The 22,327-nt window shown below is 43.9% G+C and overlaps 1 protein-coding gene across 1 annotated transcript in view; it reads left to right on the top strand.

Annotated features, from left to right (window-relative positions):
- The window catches only part of LOC128640316 (alpha-2-macroglobulin-like protein 1), a gene marked incomplete in the record, with an annotated part of 543,542 nt that overhangs the window by 65,457 nt on the left and 455,758 nt on the right, over positions 1 to 22,327 (top strand). The window contains 2 exon segments of the mRNA XM_053692806.1: positions 19,961 to 20,144; positions 20,217 to 20,379. Of these exon segments, the coding sequence (XP_053548781.1) occupies positions 19,961 to 20,144; positions 20,217 to 20,379 (347 nt within the window).

Raw genomic sequence — 22,327 nt, 5'->3', positions numbered from 1 at the left:
GCTATAACAGCATCATGGTACAATAATGACTAGGGACAACTTGTATTTAGCAGCTATAACAGCATCATGGTACAATAATGACTAGGGACAACTTGTATTTAGTAGCTATAAGAGAATCATGGTACAATAATGACTAGAGACAACTTGTATTTAGTAGCTATAAGAGAATCATGGTACAATAATGACTAGAGACAACTTGGATTTAGTAGCTATAAGAGAATCATGGTACAATAATGACTAGGGACAACTTGTATTTAGTAGCTATAAGAGAATCATGGTACAATAATGACTATAGACAACTTGCATTTATTAGCTATAACAGCATCATGGTACAATAATGACTAGAGACAACTTGGATTTATTAGCTATAACAGAATCATGGTACAATAATTACTAGAGACAACTTGGATTTATTAGCTATAACAGAAACATAGTAAAATGATTCTTATGACTTGGACATAGTCATACCATGATACAGGTTATTTAAAAATAACTGAGTAGGAATAAAAGGTGGAGGAGTTTCTAGGTATGTAAAAGCAAATATAAAGGTTGCTGAAGTTGTATAACCAAGTGATGAAGTGGAAAGTATTTGGGTGACTGTGGAAACTGGTTATAAAAATGTGCTTAGAATAGGGGTTGTATTTTGGTCTCCCTTACAGGATGAAATATTGGACAATCTGTTATTAGAAGAAATTGCCAAAACAACCATGAAGGGTAAGGTTATAGTATTGAGAGACATTAATTTGCCCGATATAGACTGGAAGATTCCCCCTGCTAGAAGCAGGTACAGTATACTCTTGCAAGGAAGCTGTATTAGATTTAATAATTACAAACAGTGATACAGTTTCAGATGTGTCTGTAGGTGAGAATTTAGGATCCAATGATCATCAATCTGTTTTGTTTAGTATTCATGTGCAGTCTGTGGGGCATATGTATCAAGCTCCGAATGGAGCTTGATGCCCCGTGTTTCTGGCGAGCCTGCAGGCTCGCCAGAAACAGCAATTATGAAGCAGCGGTCACAAAGACAGCTACTCCATAACCTGTCCGCCTGCTCTGAGCCGTATTCAATGAGGTCTGGCAGACCTGATCCGCAGTGTCGGATCAGGTCCGCCAGACCTTGATACATATGCCCCTGTGTCTCTATGAGTGTGTATGTATTTTTTTTTTCTGTGGGTCTCTCTGTGAGGGTGGGTGTGTATGTCTGTGCATTTTCTGTGAATGTCTGTGAGGGTGTGTGAGTATGTCTTTGTGCTTTTTCTATGGGTGTCTCTTTGAGGGTGTGTGTATGTATGTCTTTGTGTATTTTCTCTGGATGCCTCTGTGAGGGTGGGTCTATATGTCTCTGTTTTCTGTGCATGTCTCTGTGAGGGTGGATGTGTGTATGTATGTTTGTCTGTGTTTTCTGTGGATGTCTCTGTGAGGGTGTGTGTATGTCTGTGCATTTTCTGTGGGTGTCTCTGTGAGAGTGTGTGTATGTCTTTGTGTGTTTTCTGTGGATGTCTCAGTGAGGGTGTGTATGTATGTCTTTCTGTGTTTTATGTGGTTTTCTCTCTGTGTGTGTATGTTTTTGTGTGTTTTCTGTGGGTGTGTGTATGTCTTTGTGTGTTTTCTGAGGCTGTCTCTGTCAGTGTTTCCTTGGGTGTATGTGCAAGTTTGTGTTTGAGTTTGTGTGTGTGTCCATTGTCTGTTCCTTTTTAGGAAATTTTGACCTTACTACTGATTATTCACATCTTTCTACAGACTTTGAGACTAATGAGACCTTTCTGGAAGTCACCAATCCACCATTTAACCTTTAAATTATTGTTTAGGCAGTTCAGGGCCCTTCCTTTCAGCCACTGCATGCTGTTGTCATAATTTATTTGGCATCTTCCTTGACAAAAAGATAATGAGAACTCCATATTTTGTTTTGTAAATCTCCTTTTTTGACAAAACTGTAGTCTACCTCATTACTTGTCAGGTCAATGTAAACAAGTGCTGAGTGTCTGTTTGGGTGTCTGTGTCTGAGTGTGTTTGTGTGTTTCTTTGCATGTCTTCTAGAGGGTCTATATGGGAATCCTTATGTGTGAGTGTGTGTGTTTCAGTGTATGAGTGTGTCTGTGTGTTTCTGTGTTTGTGTGTTACTACCTACTTTACAACATTTCCAAGTTTGACTACACTTAAGAATGAAGTGCATATACGTTTTAGTCACTTGGTCAAAAATTGCACATGTCAAGGGGGTTAAGTCAGGGGCCCAAAAATTTTTAGTGGCGGCTCTGTGTGCAGACACTGTCCACCCTGACTATAACAAAAGTTTTAGCCTTTAGGAAGGCTGAATTGTCATATATTAGAGAATACCTAAACTATTTTAAAGAGCAAACTTTTATTACGGGTTTTTTTTAAGAACAGTGGGAATTTTTGAAGGGTGCCATTTTAGAAGCAATCGCATACAGTGTTTGCAGATTCTATCTGTGACGGATCCCTGGCTACCCTGGCTGGGTAGCTCCGCCAAATGGGTCCTTCCACTGTTTGGAGCAAACTGCTATGCTAGTGATTCTAGCAGGAGCCCACTTAAATGACTTGACAGACTAGCATTCAGGTGAAAAAAAAAACCTGCTTTATTGCACAGAAAACACAGCTTTTATACATTTCCAACAAATGGGGGTAGTTACTACACAAATAGAAACAAATATTATACAATGAGACAAACATCAGACAATGGTTAGTTAAACAAGATTCTAATCACATCCTGACTAAAAGGACAATGGATGACACACACAATAACAGAAAGACACTTCACACCTAGACTAGATAACAACAAGGGTGAGGTTATAGGGGGTAGGGGTTTAACCCTTGCAGCCGGGTACCCGTGATATCTCCCCTCCTCCAGTTCGGCAGGCCTGGCTAGATCCACATACGGGTCGGCCTGGGGATGTCCGAGGAATTTATGCCACTTCAGTCCGCCAGGAAAGTCTGTCAGCATTCCCATTGCTTTTTCCCGGTCGGTACTGAATGTCAAAGTTAAATGGCTGCAGGGCTAGACTCCACCTCAACAGTCTCCCATTGTCCCCGGAAACTCGGTTGAGCCATACAAGGGGATTATGGTCAGTGAGGACAGTGAAGGGTCTTCCATATAGGTAGGGCTGCAACTTCTTCAAAGCCCATACCAGCGCCAGACACTCTTTCTCGGCCGCTGCATAGCCTACTTCCCGGGGTAGCAATTTTTTACTGAGGTAGGCAACGGGTGGTCCTTTCCTTCCTCATCTGCCTGACTTAGTATGGCCCCCAACCTGAACATGGAGGCATCTGTGTGGACAGAAAAGCATTTGGCTGGGTTAGGAGCGTCTAGTACTGGAGCAGAGATTAAGGCAGACTTAAGACTCTGGAAGTCTTGTTCACACTCAGGGGACCACAGGACCTGTCGGGGAAGTCGTTTATGGGTCAGGTTTGTCAGGGGTTTGGCGAGGGTGCTGTAATTGGGAACAAACCTCCGGTAGTAGCCTGCAGTACCCAGAAAGGCAAGGACTTGGGTTTTGGTCCTGGGGGTGGACCAGTTAGCCACTGCCTCGACTTTAGCCGGTTCAGGTCGCTGCTTACCGCAGCCAACTCGGTGGCCCAAGTATTGAACCTCCGAGCGCCCAATGGTACACTTATCTGGCTTCAAGGTTAGTCCGGCGGCTCAAAGACGATCTAAGACGACGCCTAGGTGGACCAGATGGTCCTCCCAGGTCTCGCTATAGATAGTGATGTCATCCAGGTATGCACAGGCATAGTCCTGGAGGCCATCTAACAGGCGGTCTACCATTCTTTGGAAAGTGGTTGGGGCATTCTTCATTCCAAGCGGCATGACCTTAAACTGGTATAAGCCGAGGGCAGTGATGAAGGCAGACTTGAGGATGGACTCAGGGTCGAGGGGAATTTGCCAATATCCCTTGCATAGGTCAAGGGTGGTCAGGAAGTGGCCCTGGGTGATTCAATCTAACAGGTCATCTACTCGGGCATGGGATAGGTGTCAGTGGTGGTTCTGTCGTTGAGTCTATGGTAGTCAATGCAGAACAGGGTAGTTCCATCCTTCTTGGGTACTAACACTACCGGGGAGGCCCAGGGACTTTTGGACGGTTCAATGACACCTAGGTCTAAGATTCCCTGGCGCTCCCGGTGCATACTTTCCCTGACGGCCTCTGGGACCCTGTAGGCAGCCTGTCGCAAGGGGGTCTGTCCTGGGGTCTACACCCGGTGGATGGCTGTGGTGGTAAACCCAGGGACAGTAGAGAACATTTCACTTCTCTGTTCTAGGAGTCACCAGACCTGCCTTTTCTGTCTGGGCTCTAACCAGTCGTCTAGGGATATGTCATCCACCCCCTGGGGCATAAGTAGGTCCGGGCAGCTCCGGCATTGGAAGACTTTCAGAGTCCTCCACTGCCGGCGCACAGATAGCGGCCACATCTCTGGGTCTTTCTATGTATGCCTTCAACATGCTCACATGAAAGGTCCAACGGATCCTTTCATCTGAACACTTTGCTACCAGGTATGTGGTGTTGTTCAGTTGTTCCACAACCCGGTAGGGTCCTTGCCAAGAGGCCTATAGCTTGTCTGTTTTGACAGGCTTCAGGGCGAGGACCTTCTGTCCCACTATCAGGGTTCGGGTACGAGCATTGCGATCGTACCATCACTTCTGTTTGTGCTGAGAGGCCTGAAGGTTCTCATGGACCTGGGCTGCCAGGTCCTGCAACCGGTCCCTGAGCTGGAGTACGTACCCCATGACAGAGTGCTCTTCTCCCCTGTGGCTCCCTCCAGGTGGGCTCGTACCAAATCTAGTGAGCCCCTAACCTTTTGACCATAAAGTAGTTCAAAGGGGGAAAAACCTGTGGATTCCTGAGGCACCTCTCGATATGCAAAGAGGAGATGCGGCAGGAATTTTTCCCAGTCCCTGTGAGTGGCCGAGAACGTCTAAAGCAGTTGCTTTAGGGTCCCGTTAAACCTCTCACACAGCCCATTTGTCTGGGGATGGTAAGGGGTGCTGTGCAGGGGTTTAATCCCTCACAACTTCCAGAGTTGTTGAGTGATTTCCGCAGTGAACTGTGCTCCCTGATTGGAAGCTACTTCCAGAGGGAAGCCTACCCTGGTGAATATCCGGAGCATGGATATTGCATGGTCTCCGTCTGGATATTGGCCAAGGGGATTGCCTCTGGGTATCGGGTGGCATAGTCTACCACCGTAAGGATGTATTTCATCCCTGAGGGGCTGGGCCGAGCTAATGGCCCCATGATGCTACTCAGCTAAAGGGTTCATCAATAATGGGCAGGGGATGGAGGGGGCTTTCATATGATCTCCCATCTTTCCTACCTTCTGGCAAACCTCACAGGATTTACAGTATTCCTTAATATTGGCTGTAATGCCTGGCCAGAAGAAGGTTTGAGTCAAGTGGTGGTGGGTCCTCTGTTTTCCTAAGTGGCCAGCTAAGGGAATGTCATGCCCTATTTTCAGCAGGTTGGTTCGAAACTTCTTCGGTACGACCAGCTGGCATTTGGGCACTGGTCCTTTTCTCCTCTTGGGGATTCGGTACAGGAGCTTGCTCTCCCACTGGAACCGTTCTCTCCGGGGCCCTGGGCATCAGCACCTACTCAGTCTCGGTAAGGGGCTAGGGTCGGGTCGCTCAAGGTCTCTTTGGTGAAGTTGGAAGGGGTTGCTCAGGAGGGGGTGTCAGCAAGTTCGGGTTTAGTGGGGACGTTAGTTGGGGTAAGGTAGGAGTCGGGGGAGTAGGTCTTACCTGGGTCCCCAGAATTGGTGACGTGGCTTGGCATCTGGCCTGCTGGTGGGTAGTCACAGTGCAGGTGTCCAGAGAGGTATTCCCCAAAAAGGCAGAAACAAGGTGGCTGAGGTCGTTTCCCAACAGGACCTCGGCAGGGATGTTTTGTATAACCCCCACTTCTACATTGCGGGCGTTGGTTTTCCAGTCCAAATGGATCCAGGTGGTAGGAACCCTCAGAACAGCACCTCCCGCTACCTCTACTGTGAGGGTCCGTCCAGTGCAGCCAGAGGGGGGAACAAGGTGAGGCTGAATCAAAGAGATGGTGGCCCCCCGTATCTCTCATTCCTTGAGCCGCCTGCCCGTTGACCCAGACATCTTGCCGATGTTGGTGTCGGTTGTCTTGGTACACTGAGCTGACGTGGTGCAAGACACCCACTTCTTCTCCTGTCCACTCAGCATAGGGGTCGGAGCTGTATGTGCACAATGGGCAGCGGCCTGGTACGTGCGGGCTTGAGGAGTCCCCCACAGAGTTGGTGCAGGGTTCCTTGGTGGCTGGGCTGGGGTTTTTTTTTGTCTTGTTGGGCAGTTCTGTGCCACATGGCCGGGGTGTCCACACCCATAACACCCCCGGTAATTGCTGCCTCCAGCCGGGTACACATGGGGCGGTTGGGTCTGGGGCTGCCTAAAAACTGTTGGTGGTCATGCTGGGGCTGGAGCGGAGCGGGTTGCTGGCCGGAGGTCTTTGGCCACCTTGCGCCGGGCATCCACATACCGATCGGCCAGGGCGGCGGCTTGGTCAGCTATTCTGGGTCCCTTATCCTTTACCCAGTCCTTTATCTCTGCTGCGGTGCGGTTGTAGAACTGCTCCAGGAGGAGGAGTTGAACAGCTCCATCTAGGGTGGTGATAAGGCACCCAGTAACCCAAGAGTTCAAGGACCGAGCTAAGCGGTGGGCAAACTAGGTATATGGCTGCTCCTCTTGTCTTTGTAGCCCCCTGGAATCTTAGCTGGTGAGCCTCTGGTGTGAGTCCATACCGGGCAAGGATACGCTCCTTCACCTGGTCATAGTTTTCTTGGTCCTCGGAAGGGACAGTGTGGAAAGCCTCCAGGACCCTACCGGTCAGTTTCCCAATGAGAATAGTAACCCTGTCGGCATCAGTGACCCCATGCGTCCGGCACTGGGTCTCGAACAACTGTAGATAGTGGTCGATATCCTCGCTCTCATCATCCTGGAATGTTCGGAAAGCCCTGTGAGGTAGTGTCTTGGGCCGTGAAGGGGAGTCCAGGGATCCGGCATGACCCCCCCATAGACTTCTGAAGCTCCAACATATGTACCTTGGTGGCGTCAGTCACTATCCGAGTAATGATTTCCTCGGGGGGGGTTAGGTCCATAGAGAGCCAGTTGCCACTGTACCTGCCGCTGCATTTTAGAGACTGTAGTCCCTTGAATGGAGGCTGTACTTGGCCGTCCTCCGCTTTGGTCGCTGTCCGACCCACCAGCCTGTTCACTAGCCCGATCGTCCTCCATCAGTTCGGCTACGAGTACTGCCTTTGTCTTGTTGCCAGCGACTTTCCATCTAGCCTGCAGCAACATTCTTAATTCTTCCTTCCAGAGCCCATGGTACTGCTCCATCCGGCAAGATCTTCAGTTGGTGGTTTGGACGTTCCAGGTAGACCCCATGCGTTCGGCACTGGGTCTCGAACAACTGTAGATAGTGTTCGATATCCTCGGTGGTGACAAGGCACCCAGTAACCCAGGAGTTCAAGGACCGAGCTAAGCGGTGGGCAAACTTGGTATATGGCTGCTCCTCTTGTCTTTGTAGCCCCCTGGAATCTTAGCTGGTGAGCCTCCGGTGTGAGTCCATACCGGGCAAGGATATGCTCCTTCACCTGGTCATAGTTTTCTTGGTCCTCGGAAGGGACAGTGTGGAAAGCCTCCAGGACCCTACCGGACAGTTTCCCAATGAGAATAGTAACCCTGTTGGCATCAGTGACCCCATGCGTCCAGCACTGGGTCTCGAACAACTGTAGATAGTGGTCGATATCCTCGCTCTCATCATCCTGGAATGTTCGGAAAGCCCCGTGAGGTAGTTTCTTGGGCCGTGAAGGGGAGTCCAGGGATCCGGCATGACCCCCACATAGACTTCTGAAGCTCCAACATATGTACCTTGGTGGTGTCAGTCACTATCCGAGTAATGATTTCCTCGGGGGGGTTAGGTCCATAGAGAGCCAGTTGCCACTGTACCTGCCGCTGCATTTTAGACACTGTAGTCCCTTGAGTGGAGGCTGTACTTGGCCGTCCTCCGCTTTGGTCGCTGTCTGACCCACCAGCTTGTTCACTAGCCCGATCGTCCTCCATCAGTTTGGCTATGAGTACTGCCTTTCTCTTGTTGCCAGCGACTTTCCATCTAGCCTTCAGCAACATTCTTAATTCTTCCTTCCGGAGCCCATGGTACTGCTCCATCCGGCAAGATCTTCAGTTGGTGGTTTGGATGTTCCAGGTAGACGGAAGCATCCCACTGCTGCCAACCAATGTGACGGATCCCCGACTACCCCGGCTGGGTAGCTCCGCCAAACGGGTCCTTCCGCTGTCTGGAACAAACTGCTATGTAGCCCAGGAAAGTGATTCTAGCAGGAGCCAACCTAAATGACTAGACAGACTAGCATTCAGGTGAAAAAATAACTGCTCTATTGCACAGAAAACACAGCTTTTATACATTTCCAACAAATGGGGGTAGTTACTACACAAATAGAAACAAATATTATACAATGAGTCAAACATCAGACAATGGTTAGTTAAACAAGATTCTAATCACATCCTGACTTACAAAAGGACAATGGATGACTCACACAATAACAGAAATACACTTCACACCTAGACTAGATAACAACAGGGGTGAGGTTATAGGGGGTAGGGTTTAACCCTTGCAGCCTGGTATCCGTGACATCATCTATGCTTTTGAACATTGGAGGATATGATCCATTAGCGTGACAGATACAACAACACATGACCCACTAGCCTGCTATCGATACGGTAATAACTCTGGTACGTTTGTTAGACTTGCCTTCTCAGCAATTCATATTTGAACTCTTATGGACTTTTGTTCTGCAGTAAAATGTTAATTTACTGATGATGCTGGTTCACATTAGATTTTTTGTATTTGTACTTACGTGGCTACGATATGGATGTGTAAATGTTTTCACTTGGTGCATCCTTGGTTACATTTTATATAAATAAATATTGTGATTTTTTGATAAGAGTGCCGAATTCCCTTTCTGGTGACAGGATTAGGCCATATCCTGTTTATTTTTCTTTCTTATATTTTTTTACTAAATTTGTATTTGAAGGGTCTGCACCAGTTTTGATAACTTAAACTTTGCACTAATTTTAGTGCTGATTTTGTGGTGGATGAGGTATCTCTCTCCTTTACATTAATCTAAATGCTGTGGACTAGATTACAAATGAGGTGTAAACGGTTTTACGCTACTACAATCGTGTTTTTGCAAGCCATTTTCAGTTCGCTGATATTACAAGTAAAGTGAAATCCAGATTGCGTTAGCCCAATCGCCCTTTATGCTTCGATCCTTTCCACAATCTCAGAGCTGTGGTTAACAGTTTTCCGAAACTAAAAAGTTGCACAAAACACTTAAAAAATATACAAGACAGTACAGTTAAACTCATATTAACACTGTCTAATAAAAATATATTAAAAAAGGGTTCAAAGATATGAGATCTCAGGTGTAAGAAAAAGGCAGGCAAATGGCTTTAATATTGAGACACATACATATACATGTCTAAAGTTGTATTTGTATGTGTATGTATATATATATATATATATACATACATATAAACATATATATATATATATACTGTATGTGTGTACATATATATTAATGTATTTATATCTGTATATCACATAAAAACATTAATATAAATGTACACACATAGACATATATATATAAGTGCATTATAGCCCTTTGCCATTAAGCAGATAAAAACATGATAAAACATATATATGCAATATTCATATTTAATAAAGATTTTAACTATGTATTTACTGTAAATATTTCACATTTGCTAATGCAAATATGCTATGTTGTTTGCGTGATGAGTGTTTTTTTTTCCTCAACAATTTTTTTTTACATTGACTTCTATGGTGAATGCGAAAAGGCGATGGAGTTGGCGCGATCTCGGATGTTAGTTTTTTGCCCACTTTTTTTCTCCATTGATCTCAATTGGGGGATACATGCACACGCATGCGGAAAATTAAAATTGTTTTTGCTCTATTCGGGTTAACGCTAGACCAAAATAAGTTTTTTTTTAAATTTGTAATATGAACGCAACCTGAAAAAGGGTAAAAATGAAAATCCAAAATCGCTTAGCAAAAAATAAATACAGTGCCACTTGTAATCTAGCCCTATGCAAACATATAAAACAGCCCTGGGAGTCAGGTGCGCGTGAAGACAGGGACTCTGCCAAAATCCCCCAATCACACTCAAACAAAGTAGTTGTCCACAGCACTATAATTCTTCTTTTAAGTCTTTATTAACGTACAGACATGGAAAAAAGCGACGTTTCGAGTATAATAACTCTTATTCATGCTAGTTACAAAGTATTCTGTTACACTCTTTTAAAATCATTCAGTTTCACACCAACCACCAAACAATGTGTCTCTGCTGCCATCGACTGATAGAAAATCCCACCTTTGAGGATTTACATCATCTATCACTTGCCATCTCAATTGGCTGATTTGATGTCTACATTTTAAGAAGTGGTTGGAAGGGGCTTCTGTATTCTTACACCTTATATTTGAACGGTGTTGACACATCCTGTCCCTGACCATGCGGGTCGTTACCCCAACATAAATCAGGGAACAGGGACGTTTAATAAGATACACTGCAAATGTAGATTCACATGTGTAATATTCCTTAATTTCATATCTTTTACCTTTTCTAGGATTGAAAAAGAACTTTCCCTTAATCATGGAGCTACAGCTCATACAACCCAAACAGGGGTAGCATCCTAGATTCTTTTTATCCAAAAACACTTGTCTATCCTTCTTTTTCGAACCTACATCTGTGTTAGTTAATTGGTCCTAAGGGTTTTCACCCTCCTGTATGCCGTAAGTGGGGGATTATCTCCGTTAAAATCTCTCGGCTAGATTACGAGTCTTGCGTTAGCCTTAAAAAGCAGCGTTAAGGAGTCCTAATGCTGCTTTTTAATGCCTGCTGGTATTACGAGGAAAGGGTCTACCGCTCACTTTTTTCCGCAATTTTAGCATACCGCAAATCCCCTTACGTCAATTGCGTATCCTATCTTTTTAACGGGATTTGCATAATGCTGGTATTACGATTGCCTTGAAAATTGGGCGGTAGACCCTCTCCTGGCAAGACTCCTACCGCATTTAAAAGTCAGTAGTTAAGAGTTTTATGGGCTAACGCCGGAACATAAAGCTCTTAACTAAAGTCTAAAAAGTACACTAACACCCATAAACTACCTATTAACCTAGGGTTGCCACCTCAGCCATGTTTTCCTGGACACTTATGAGTTACACATGCTGCAGGGTGTGAAGGGAGGAACATGTATTGTGTTTCTGGACAGCACTATCCATGTTCCTCCCTGCACGCCCTGCAGCATGTGTAACTTATAAGTGTTCTGTATTTTAAGGGACAGGTGGCAACCCTATATTAACCCCTAAACCGAGCCCCCCCCCCCACATCGCAAAAACTTAAATAAAATGATTTAACCCCTAATCTGCCGACCGGAAATCGCCGCGACTTTAATAAATTTATTAACCCCTAAACCGCCGCACTCCCGCCTCGCAAACACTAGCTAAATTTTATTAACCCCTAATCTGCCGTCCCTAACATCGCTGACACCTACCTACATTTATTAACCCCTAATCTGCCGACCCCAACGGCGCCGCTACTTTATTAAATGTATTAACCCCTAAACCTAAGTCTAACCCTAACCCTAACCCCCCCTAACTTAAATATAATTTAAATTAAACAAAATAAATTTACTATAATTAAATAAATTATTCCTATTTAAAACTAAATACTTACCGATAAAATAAACCCTAAGCTAGCTACAATATAACTAATAGTTACATTGTAGCTAACTTAGGGTTTATTTTTATTTTACGGGCAAGTTTGTATTTATTTTAACTAGGTACAATAGTTATTAAATAGTTATTAACTATTTAATAACTACCTAGCTGAAATAAGTACAAAATTACCTGTAAAATAAACCTTAACCTAAGTTACAATTACAACTAACACTACACTATAATTAAACTAATTACCTAAACTACCTACAATTAAATTAAATAAACTAAATTACGGAAAAAAACACACTAAATTACAGAAAAAAAAGAATTACAAGAATTTTAAACTAATTACACCTAATCTAATCCCCCTAATAAAATAAAAAAGCCCCCCAAAATAATAAAATTTCCCTACCCTATACTAAATTACAAATAGCCCTTTAAAGGGCCTTTTGCGGGGCATTGCCCAAAAGTAATCAGCTCTTTCACCTGAAAAAAAAAAACAATACCCCCCCAACATTAAAACCCACCACCCACACACCCAACCCTACTCTAAAACCCACCCAATCCCCCCTTAAAAAAACCTAACACTAACCCCTTGAAGATCTCCCTACCTTGAGCCGTCTTCACCCAGCCAGGCACAAGTGGATCTCCAGAGGGGCAGAAGTCTTCATCGGATCCGGGCAGAAGAGGACATCCAGACGGGCAGAACTCTTCATCCAGGTGGCATCTTCTATCTTCTTCCATCCGGAGCGGGTCCATCTTGAAGACATCCGATGCAGAGCATCCTTTTCCTTCTTGATTTGACGACTGAATGAAGGTTCCTTTAAGTGACGTCATCCAAGATGGCGTCCCTTCAATTCCATTGGCTGATAGAATCCTATCAGCCAATCAGAATTAAGGTAGGAAAAATCCTATTTGCTGATGCAATCAGCCAATAGGATTGAAGTTCAATCCGATTGGCTTATCCAATCAGCCAATAGGATTGAGCTCGCATTCTATTGGCTGTTCCAATCAGCCAATAGAATGCAACGTCAATCCTATTGGCTGATTGGATCAGCCAATAGGATTTTTCCTACCTTAATTCCAATTGGCTGTAAGTATTCTATCAGCCAATAGGAATTGAAGGGACGCCATCTTGGATGACGTCACTTAAAGGAACCTTCATTCAGTCGTCGGATGAAGAAGGAAGAGGATGCTCCGCGTCAGATGTCTTCAAGATGGACCCGCTCCACTCCGGATGGAAGAAGATAGAAGATGCCGCCTGGATGAAGAGTTCTGCCGGTCTGGATGTTCTCCTCTGCCCGGATCGGATAAAGACTTCTGCCCCTCTGGAGGTCCACTTGTGCCCGGCTGGGTGAAGATGGCTCAAGGTAGGGTGATATTCAAGGGGGTAGTGTTAGGTTTTTTTTAAGGGGGGATTGGGTGGGTTTTAGAGTAGGTTTGGGTGTGTGGGTGGTGGGTTTTAATGTAGGTGGGGGGGTATTATCTTCTTTTTTTTTACAGGTGAAAGAGCTGATTACTTTGGGGCAATGCCCCGCAAAAGGCCCTTTTAAGGGCTATTTGTAATTTAGTATAGGAATTTTATTATGTTGGGGGGCTTTTTTTATTTTATTAGGGGGATTAGATTAGGTGTAATTAGTTTAAAATTCTTGTAATTCTTTTTTTTTAATGTAATTTAGTGTTTGTTTTTTTCGTAATTTATTTTATTTAATTGTAATTAATTGTAGGTAGTTTAGGTAATTAGTTTAATGATAGTGTAGAGTTAGGTGTAATTGTAACTTAGGTTAGGGTTTATTTTACAGGTAATTTTGTACTTATTTTAGCTAGGTAGTTATTAAATAGTTAATAACTATTTAATAACTATTGTACCTAGTTAAAATAAATACAAAGTTGCCTGTAAAATAAATATAAATCCTAAGCTAGCTACAATGTAATTATTAATTATATTGTAGCTATCTTAGGGTTTATTTTATAGGTAAGTATTTAGTTTTAAATAGGATTAATTTATTTAATTATAGTAAATTTATTTTGTTTAATTAAAATTATATTTAACTTAGGGGGGTGTTAGGGTTAGGGTTAGACTTAGGTTTAGGGGTTAATAACTTTATTATAGTAGCGGCGACGTTGGCGGCAACAGATTAGGGGTTAATAAATTTAATATAGTTGCAGCGACGTTGGGGGGCAGATAAGGGGTTAATAAATATAATGTTGGTGTCAGCGATGTTGGGGGCAGTAGATTAGGGGTTAATAATATAATGTAGGTGTCAGCGACAGCGGGTGCGGCAGATTAGGGGTTAATTAGTGTAAGATTAGGGGTGTTTAGACTCGGGGTTCATGTTAGGGTGTTAGGTGCAGACATAAATTTAATTTCCACATAGGAAACAATGGGGCTGCGTTAGGAGCTGAATGCTGCTTTTTTGCAGGTGTTAGTTTTTTTTTTCAGCCAGCTCAGCCCCATTGTTTCCTATAGGGAAATCGTGCACGAGCCCGTTTTGCCATCTTACCGCGACGTAAGCAACGCTGGTATTGAGGTGAGATGTGGAGCTAAATTTTGCTCAACGCTCACTTTTCTGAGGCTAACGCCGGCTTGCAGAAAACTCGTAATACCAGCGTTGTTTAAAGTGAGTGGTAAGAAAAAAAGGAGCGTTAGCACCGCACAGCCTTACTGACAAAACTCATAATCTAGCCGTCTGTCTCTTATCTACCGTCAAAATCTATCTGAATTATATGTATGTTTGTGTATGTATATATGTGTATTATATGTATGTGTGTGTGCCTGTATATATATGTGTATTATATGTTTGTGTATGTATATATGTGTATTATATGTTTGTGTGTGTGCCTGTATATATATGTGTATTATATGTTTGTGTATGTATATATGTGTATTATATGTTTGTGTGTGTGCCTGTATATATATGTGTATTATATGTATGTGTGTGTGCCTGTATATATATATGTGTATTATATATATGTGTGTGTGCCTGTATATATATGTGTATTATATGAACGTATATACATGCACATACGTTCATATAATACACATATATATACAGGCACACACACATACATATAATACACAAACATATTTACATATAATACACATATATACATACACTTAAATACATGCACACACATACATATATAAAAATACATATATATACGTGCACAAATTCATACATACATGCACACACGTACATACATAGTACACGTATATAAATAGATACACATATATAATAAACATATATACATGCACACTTACATAGATATAATACATATGCATTCATGCAATACACATACATACATGTAATACACATATATACATACACACACATACATACATACAATAAACATATATACATGAACCGATACATACATACATATAATACACATACATAACCTGACCTAACACTAAACCTAGACTTAGTATTGAGCCTGACCTAAAACTGAGACTGACCTACCACTGAGACTGACCTAACACTAACCCTAGACTTAGTACTGAGCCTGACCTAAAACTGAGACTGACCTACCACTGAGACTGACCTAACACTAACCCTAGACTGAACTAGCACTGAGACTGACCTAACACTAACCCTAGACTTAGCCTTGAGCCTGACCTAACACTAGCCCTAGACTTATCCCTCAGCCTGACCTAACACTTACCCTAGACTTAGCACTGAGACTGACCTAACACTAACCCTTGACTTAGTACTGAGCCTGACCTAACACTAACCCTAGACTTAGCACTGAGACTGACCTAACACTAACCCTAGACTTAGCACTGACACTGACCTAACACTAATCCTAGACTTAGCACTGAGACTGACCTAACACTAACCCTAGACTTAGTACTGAGCCTGACCTAACACTGAGACTGACCTAACACTGAGACTGACCTAACCCTAGACGTAGCACTGAGCCTGACCTAACACTAACCCTAGACTTAGTACTGAGCCTGACCTAACACTAACCCTAGACTTAGTACTAAGCCTGACCTAACCCTAACCCTAGACTTAGTACTGAGCCTAACCTAACACTTACCCTAGACTTAGTGTTGAGCCTGACCTAACACTTACCCTAGACTTAGTGTTGAGCCTGACCTAAAACTAACCCTAGACTTAGCACTGAGCCTGACCTAACCCTAACCCTAGACTTAGCACTGAGACTGACCTAACCCTAACCCTAGACTTAGTACTGAGACTGACCTAACACTAACCCTAGACTTAGCACTGAGCCTGACCTAACCCTAGACTTATTACTGAGCCTGACCTAACACTAACCCTAGACTTAGCACTGAAACTAACCAACACTAACTCTAGACTTAGCACTGAGCCTGATCTAACCTTAGACTTAGTACTGAGCCTGACCTAACACTAACCCTAGACTTAGCACTGAGACTGACCTAACACTAACCCTAGACTTAGCACTGAGACTGACCTAACACTAACCCTAGACTTAGCACTGAGACTGACCTAACACTAACCCTAGACTTAGCACTGAGACTGACCTAACACTAACCTTAGACTTAGTACTGAGCCTGACCTAACACTAACCCTATACTTAGCACTGAGACTGACCTAACACTAACCCCAGACTTAGCACTGAGCCTGATCTAACACAAATCCTAGACTTAGCACTGAGACTGACCTAACCCTAACCCTAGACTTAGTACTGAGACTGACCTAACACTAACCCTAGACTTAGCACTGAGCCTAACCTAACACTTACCCTAGACTTAGCACTGAGACTGACCTAACACTAACCCTAGACTTAGCACTGAGCCTAACCTAACACTTACCCTAGACTTAGTGTTGAGCCTGACCTAACCCTAGACTTAGCACTGAGCCTGACCTAACCCTAACCCTAGACTTAGCATTGAGACTGACCTAACCTTAGACTTAGTACTGAGCCTGACCTAACACTAACCCTAGACTTAGCACTGAGCCTGACCTAACACTAACCCTAGACTTAGTACTGAGACTGACCTAACACTAACCCTAGACTTAGCACTGAGCCTAACCTAACACTTACCCTAGACTTAGCACTGAGCCTGACCTAAAACTAACCCTAGACTTAGCACTGAGCCTGACCTAACCCTAACCCTAGACTTAGCACTGAGACTGACCTAACCTTAGACTTAGTACTGAGCCTGACCTAACACTAACCCTAGACTTAGCACTGAGACTGACCTAACACTAACCCTAGACTTAGTACTGAGACTGACCTAACACTAACCCTTGACTTAGCACTGAGACTGACCTAACACTAACCTTAGACTTAGTACTGAGCCTGACCTAACACTAACCCTAGACTTAGCACTGAGACTGACCTAACACTAACCCCAGACTTAGCACTGAGCCTGATCTAACACAAATCCTAGACTTAGCACTGAGACTGACCTAACCCTAACCCTAGACTTAGTACTGAGACTGACCTAACACTTACCCTAGACTTAGCACTGAGACTGACCTAACACTAACCCTAGACTTAGCACTGAGCCTAACCTAACACTTACCCTAGACTTAGTGTTGAGCCTGACCTAACCCTAGACTTAGCACTGAGCATGACCTAACCCTAACCCTAGACTTAGCATTGAGACTGACCTAACCTTAGACTTAGTACTGAGCCTGACCTAGCACTAACCCTAGACTTAGCACTGAGCCTGACCTAACACTAACCCTAGACTTAGTACTGAGACTGACCTAACACTAACCCTAGACTTAGCACTGAGCCTAACCTAACACTTACCCTAGACTTAGCACTGAGCCTGACCTAAAACTAACCCTAGACTTAGCACTGAGCCTGACCTAACCCTAACCCTAGACTTAGCACTGAGACTGACCTAACCTTAGACTTAGTACTGAGCCTGACCTAACACTAACCCTAGACTTAGCACTGAGACTGACCTAACACTAACCCTAGACTTAGTACTGAGACTGACCTAACACTAACCCTTGACTTAGCACTGAGACTGACCTAACATTAACCCTAGACTTAGCACTGAGACTGACCTAACCCTAACCCTAGACTTAGTGTTGAGCCTAACCTAACACTAACCCTAGACTTAGCACTGAGCCTGACCTAACCCTAGACTTAGCACTGAGACTGACCTAACACTAACCCTAGACTTAGCACTGAGACTGACCTAACCCTAGACTTAGCACTGAGCCTGACCTAACACTAACCCTAGACTTAGCACTGAGACTGACCTAACCCTAGACTTAGCACTGAGTCTGACCTAACACTAACCCTAGACTTAGTACTGAGCCTGACCTAACACTAACCCTAGGCTTAACACTTAGCCTAACCTAACTCTAGACTTAGCACTGAGACTGACCTTAACACTAACCCTAGACTTAGTACTGAGACTGACCTAACACTTACCCTAGACTTAGTACTGAGACTGACCTAACACTAACCCTAGACTTAGCACTTGGCACTTAGCCTGACCTAACTCTAGACTTAGCACTGAGACTGACCTTAACACTTACCCTAGACTTAGTACTGAGACTGACCTAACACTAACCCTAGACTTAGCACTTGGCACTTAGCCTGACCTAACACTAACAGGGAGAGACAGGATAGGGGTTAAACATTTTAGTATAGTGGTGGTGCTTAAGAGGTGACATGATTACTTTATATAAATATATTCAAGGCCCATATATAGAGATGGCAGAAGCTCTGTTTATTTTAAGAAAATTGTTTTTGACCAGAGGTCACAATTTAAGGTTGGAGGAAAGGAAATTTAATCTCCTGCAACGGCAACGTTTTTTCACTGTAAGAGCAATAAAATTGTGGAACTCATTACCAAAGTAGGTAGGGAATGCCAATACCCTAGATACATTTAAAAATTGTTTGGATACATTTCTGTCTATAAACAAAATTCATGGATATGATTGCTAGTATTAAATGCGTCACCTTTTAGTGGGATTATTTAAGCTTAACTGGAGCTTTTTGCATATATTTTAGATTTGTATAGGTTGAACTTGATGGACTTCGGTCTTTTTTCAACCTCATCTACTATGTTATTATGTTACTATGTTACATATTAAAGAAACCTTACCCTACTTAAATTATTTAAATATACTATTAAACAGTATTACAAATTACTAATAGGATGAGAGCTCAATCCTATTGGCTGATTGGAACAGCCAATAGGATTTTAGCAGCTCTAATCCTATTGGCTGATTGAAATCTTTCAGCCAATAGGAATGCAAGGGACACCATCTTGGATGACGTCACTTGCATTGAAGTTCTAGTTTACAGCAGCGACCGTATGAAGAGGATGCTCTGCGCCGGATGTCTTCAGGATGGACCGCTCCGCGCCGGATGGATGAAGACTTCTTGCTGACTGGATGAGGACTTCTCCAGCTGGATGAAGATTGAAGAGGCCCCCTGGATGAAGACTTCTTGCCACTTGGATGATGACTTAGTCGGCTCCAGATGGATCCTTCAAGCGGGACTTCAAGAACTGTAAGTGGATCGTCGGGGGTTAGTGAGGTTTTTTTTAAGGTTTTTTTGGGTGGGTTTTATTTTTAGATTAGGGTCTGGGCAGTAAACGCAAAAGTTTCTGTTAAAAGTTTGATAACTGGGAAAAGGTGTCAAATAGAGCCGAATGTGTATTCGGAAAATCTGTAATGATGTAAGCATCGATGTGCGTCAGATTGAGACCGGCGGATGTTTCCAGCGTATTTGCGGTTGAGGCTTTGATAAATATCCCTCTAACCCTAGACTTAGTCCTGAGTCTGACCTAACAATAAACCTAGACTTAGCACTGAGCCTAACCTAACACTAACCCTAGACTTAGCACTGAGCCTGACCTAACACTTACCCTAGACTTAGCACTGAGTCTGACCTAACACTAATCCTAGCCATAACCCAGCTGCTACACTTAGCTTTAACCTTAGCTCTAAGCTTTATGATGGCTATATTTAGTTCAGTCTAGGTGTTGTTCACATGTTGGTAAGTTGCCTTCAGTGCTATTTTTAATTGCATAATATTAATCAGTGACATTTTGAATTTGGCATTTTGGTGCTAACATTTGGTTACACAGGTGGAGACTGGTATAATTGCTTTTAAACCTTTGTATCATAGTTTGAGAATATTTATCTATAGTGCGATGTGGAGGACAAACTCCAGATGATGTGTCATATTAACATACATGTCTTCTCATTTACCTATAGGAACTATTTAGTGCTGATCCCAGCTGAGATTCACTATCCCTCTACGGAGAGTGCCTGTATTCATGTGAGTGGGGCACGAGAGCAGTTGTTACTAACACTCACCCTGCAGTCTGAGAGTATGGACACCATCATAAACCAGCAGTACACTGAGGGCCCCAGCCTCTTCCAGTGTGTGTCCTTCAAGGTACTTCACAGTAAGAGCAATACCTCCTGCCTCTTGATTAGCTGTACAGCTAATTATATCTTTATTTCTTAGGTTTTGCCCCCAACAAGAGATCATGAAGAAGTTGTGACAATTCACCTCTCTCTTGTCGGCCCAAACACAGAGATGTCTGAGAGCCAAAAGATTCTGATCCGTAACATGGGCACAAACACTGTTATCCAGATGGACAAACACATATACAAGCCAGGCCAGGAAGGTAAAGCCAGACGCAATATTCTTCACATCACAGCACAAATCTGAGAGTTGGTATTTGATAGCAAGTGTCCCCTGGGGTGTATACTCTAGTTAGTGCATAAATTCCAAGGAATTACTGTGTTCCCTCTTGGTGTTGGGTTACACATCAGTCAGTGGGTCAGTATAGCGGGTACACAGCAGTCAGTGTATCAGTATAGAGGGTACACAGCTGTCAGTGAGTCAGTATAGATGGTACACAGCAGTCAGTGTGTCAGTATAGGGGGTACACAGCTGTCAGTGAGTCAGTATAGATGGTCCATAGCAGTCAGTGTGTCAGTATAGGAGGTACACAGCAGTCAGTGTGTCAGTATAGAGGGTACACAGCAGTCAGTGTGTCAGTATAGAGGGTACACAGCTGTCAGTGAGTCAGTATAGATGGTCCATAGCAGTCAGTGTGTCAGTATAGGGGTTACACAGCAGTCAGTGAGTCTGTATAGGGGTACACAGCAGTCAGTGAGTCAGTATAGAGGGTACACAGCTGTCAGTGAGTCAGTATAGGGGGAACACAGCAGTCAGTGTGTCAGTATAGGGGTACACAGCAGTCAGTATGTCAGTATAGAGGGTACACAGCTGTCAGTGTGTCAGTATAGGGGGAACACAGCAGTCAATGTGTCAGTATAGGGGGTACACAGCAGTCAGTGAGTAGGTATTGGGGTACACAGCAGTCAGTGTGTCAGTATAGGGGGTACACAGCAGTCAGTGAGTAGGTATTGGGGTACACAGCAGTCAGTGAGTCAGTATAGGGGTATACAGCAGTCAGTATGTCAGTATAGAGGGTACACAGCTGTCAGTGTGTCAGTATAGGGGGAACACAGCAGTCAGTGTGTCAGTATAGGGGGTACACAGCAGTCAGTGAGTCAGTATAGGGGTTACACAGCTGTCAGTGAGTCAGTATAGAGGGTACACAGCTGTCAGTGTGTCAGTATAGGGGGAACACAGCAGTCAGTGTGTCAGTATAGGGGGAACACAGCAGTCAGTGTGTCAGTATAGGGGGAACACAGCAGTCAGTGTGTCAGTATAGAGGGTACACAGCAGTCAGTGTGTCAGTATAGGGGTACACAGCAGTCAGTGAGTCAGTATAGAGGGTACACAGCTGTCAGTGAGTCAGTATAGGGGGAACACAGCAGTCAGTGTGTCAGTATAGGGGTACACAGCAGTCAGTATGTCAGTATAGAGGGTACACAGCTGTCAGTGTGTCAGTATAGGGGGAACACAGCAGTCAATGTGTCAGTATAGGGGGTACACAGCAGTCAGTGAGTAGGTATTGGGGTACACAGCAGTCAGTGTGTCAGTATAGGGGGTACACAGCAGTCAGTGAGTAGGTATTGGGGTACACAGCAGTCAGTGAGTCAGTATAGGGGTATACAGCAGTCAGTGTGTCAGTATAGGGGGAACACAGCAGTCAGTGTGTCAGTATAGGGGGAACACAGCAGTCAGTGTGTCAGTATAGGGGGTACACAGCAGTCAGTGAGTCAGTATAGGGGTTACACAGCTGTCAGTGAGTCAGTATAGAGGGTACACAGCTGTCAGTGTGTCAGTATAGGGGGAACACAGCAGTCAGTGTGTCAGTATAGGGGGAACACAGCAGTCAGTGTGTCAGTATAGAGGGTACACAGCAGTCAGTGTGTCAGTATAGGGGGAACACAGCAGTCAGTGTGTCAGTATAGGGGGTACACAGCAGTCAGTGAGTCAGTATAGGGGGAACACAGCTGTCAGTGTGTCAGTATAGGGGGAACACAGCAGTCAGTGTGTCAGTATAGGGGGAACACAGCAGTCAGTGAGTTAGTATAGAGGGTACACAGCAGTCAGTGAGTCAGTATAGGGGGTACACAGCAGTCAGTGAGTCAGTATAGGGGGTACACAGCAGTCAGTGAGTCAGTATAGGGGGTACACAGCAGTCAGTGAGTCAG

Source organism: Bombina bombina, chromosome 9 (assembly GCF_027579735.1).
Source record: "Bombina bombina isolate aBomBom1 chromosome 9, aBomBom1.pri, whole genome shotgun sequence".
NCBI classification, from domain to species: domain Eukaryota; kingdom Metazoa; phylum Chordata; class Amphibia; order Anura; family Bombinatoridae; genus Bombina; species Bombina bombina.
This window is presented reverse-complemented; position numbering and strand designations above follow the sequence as displayed.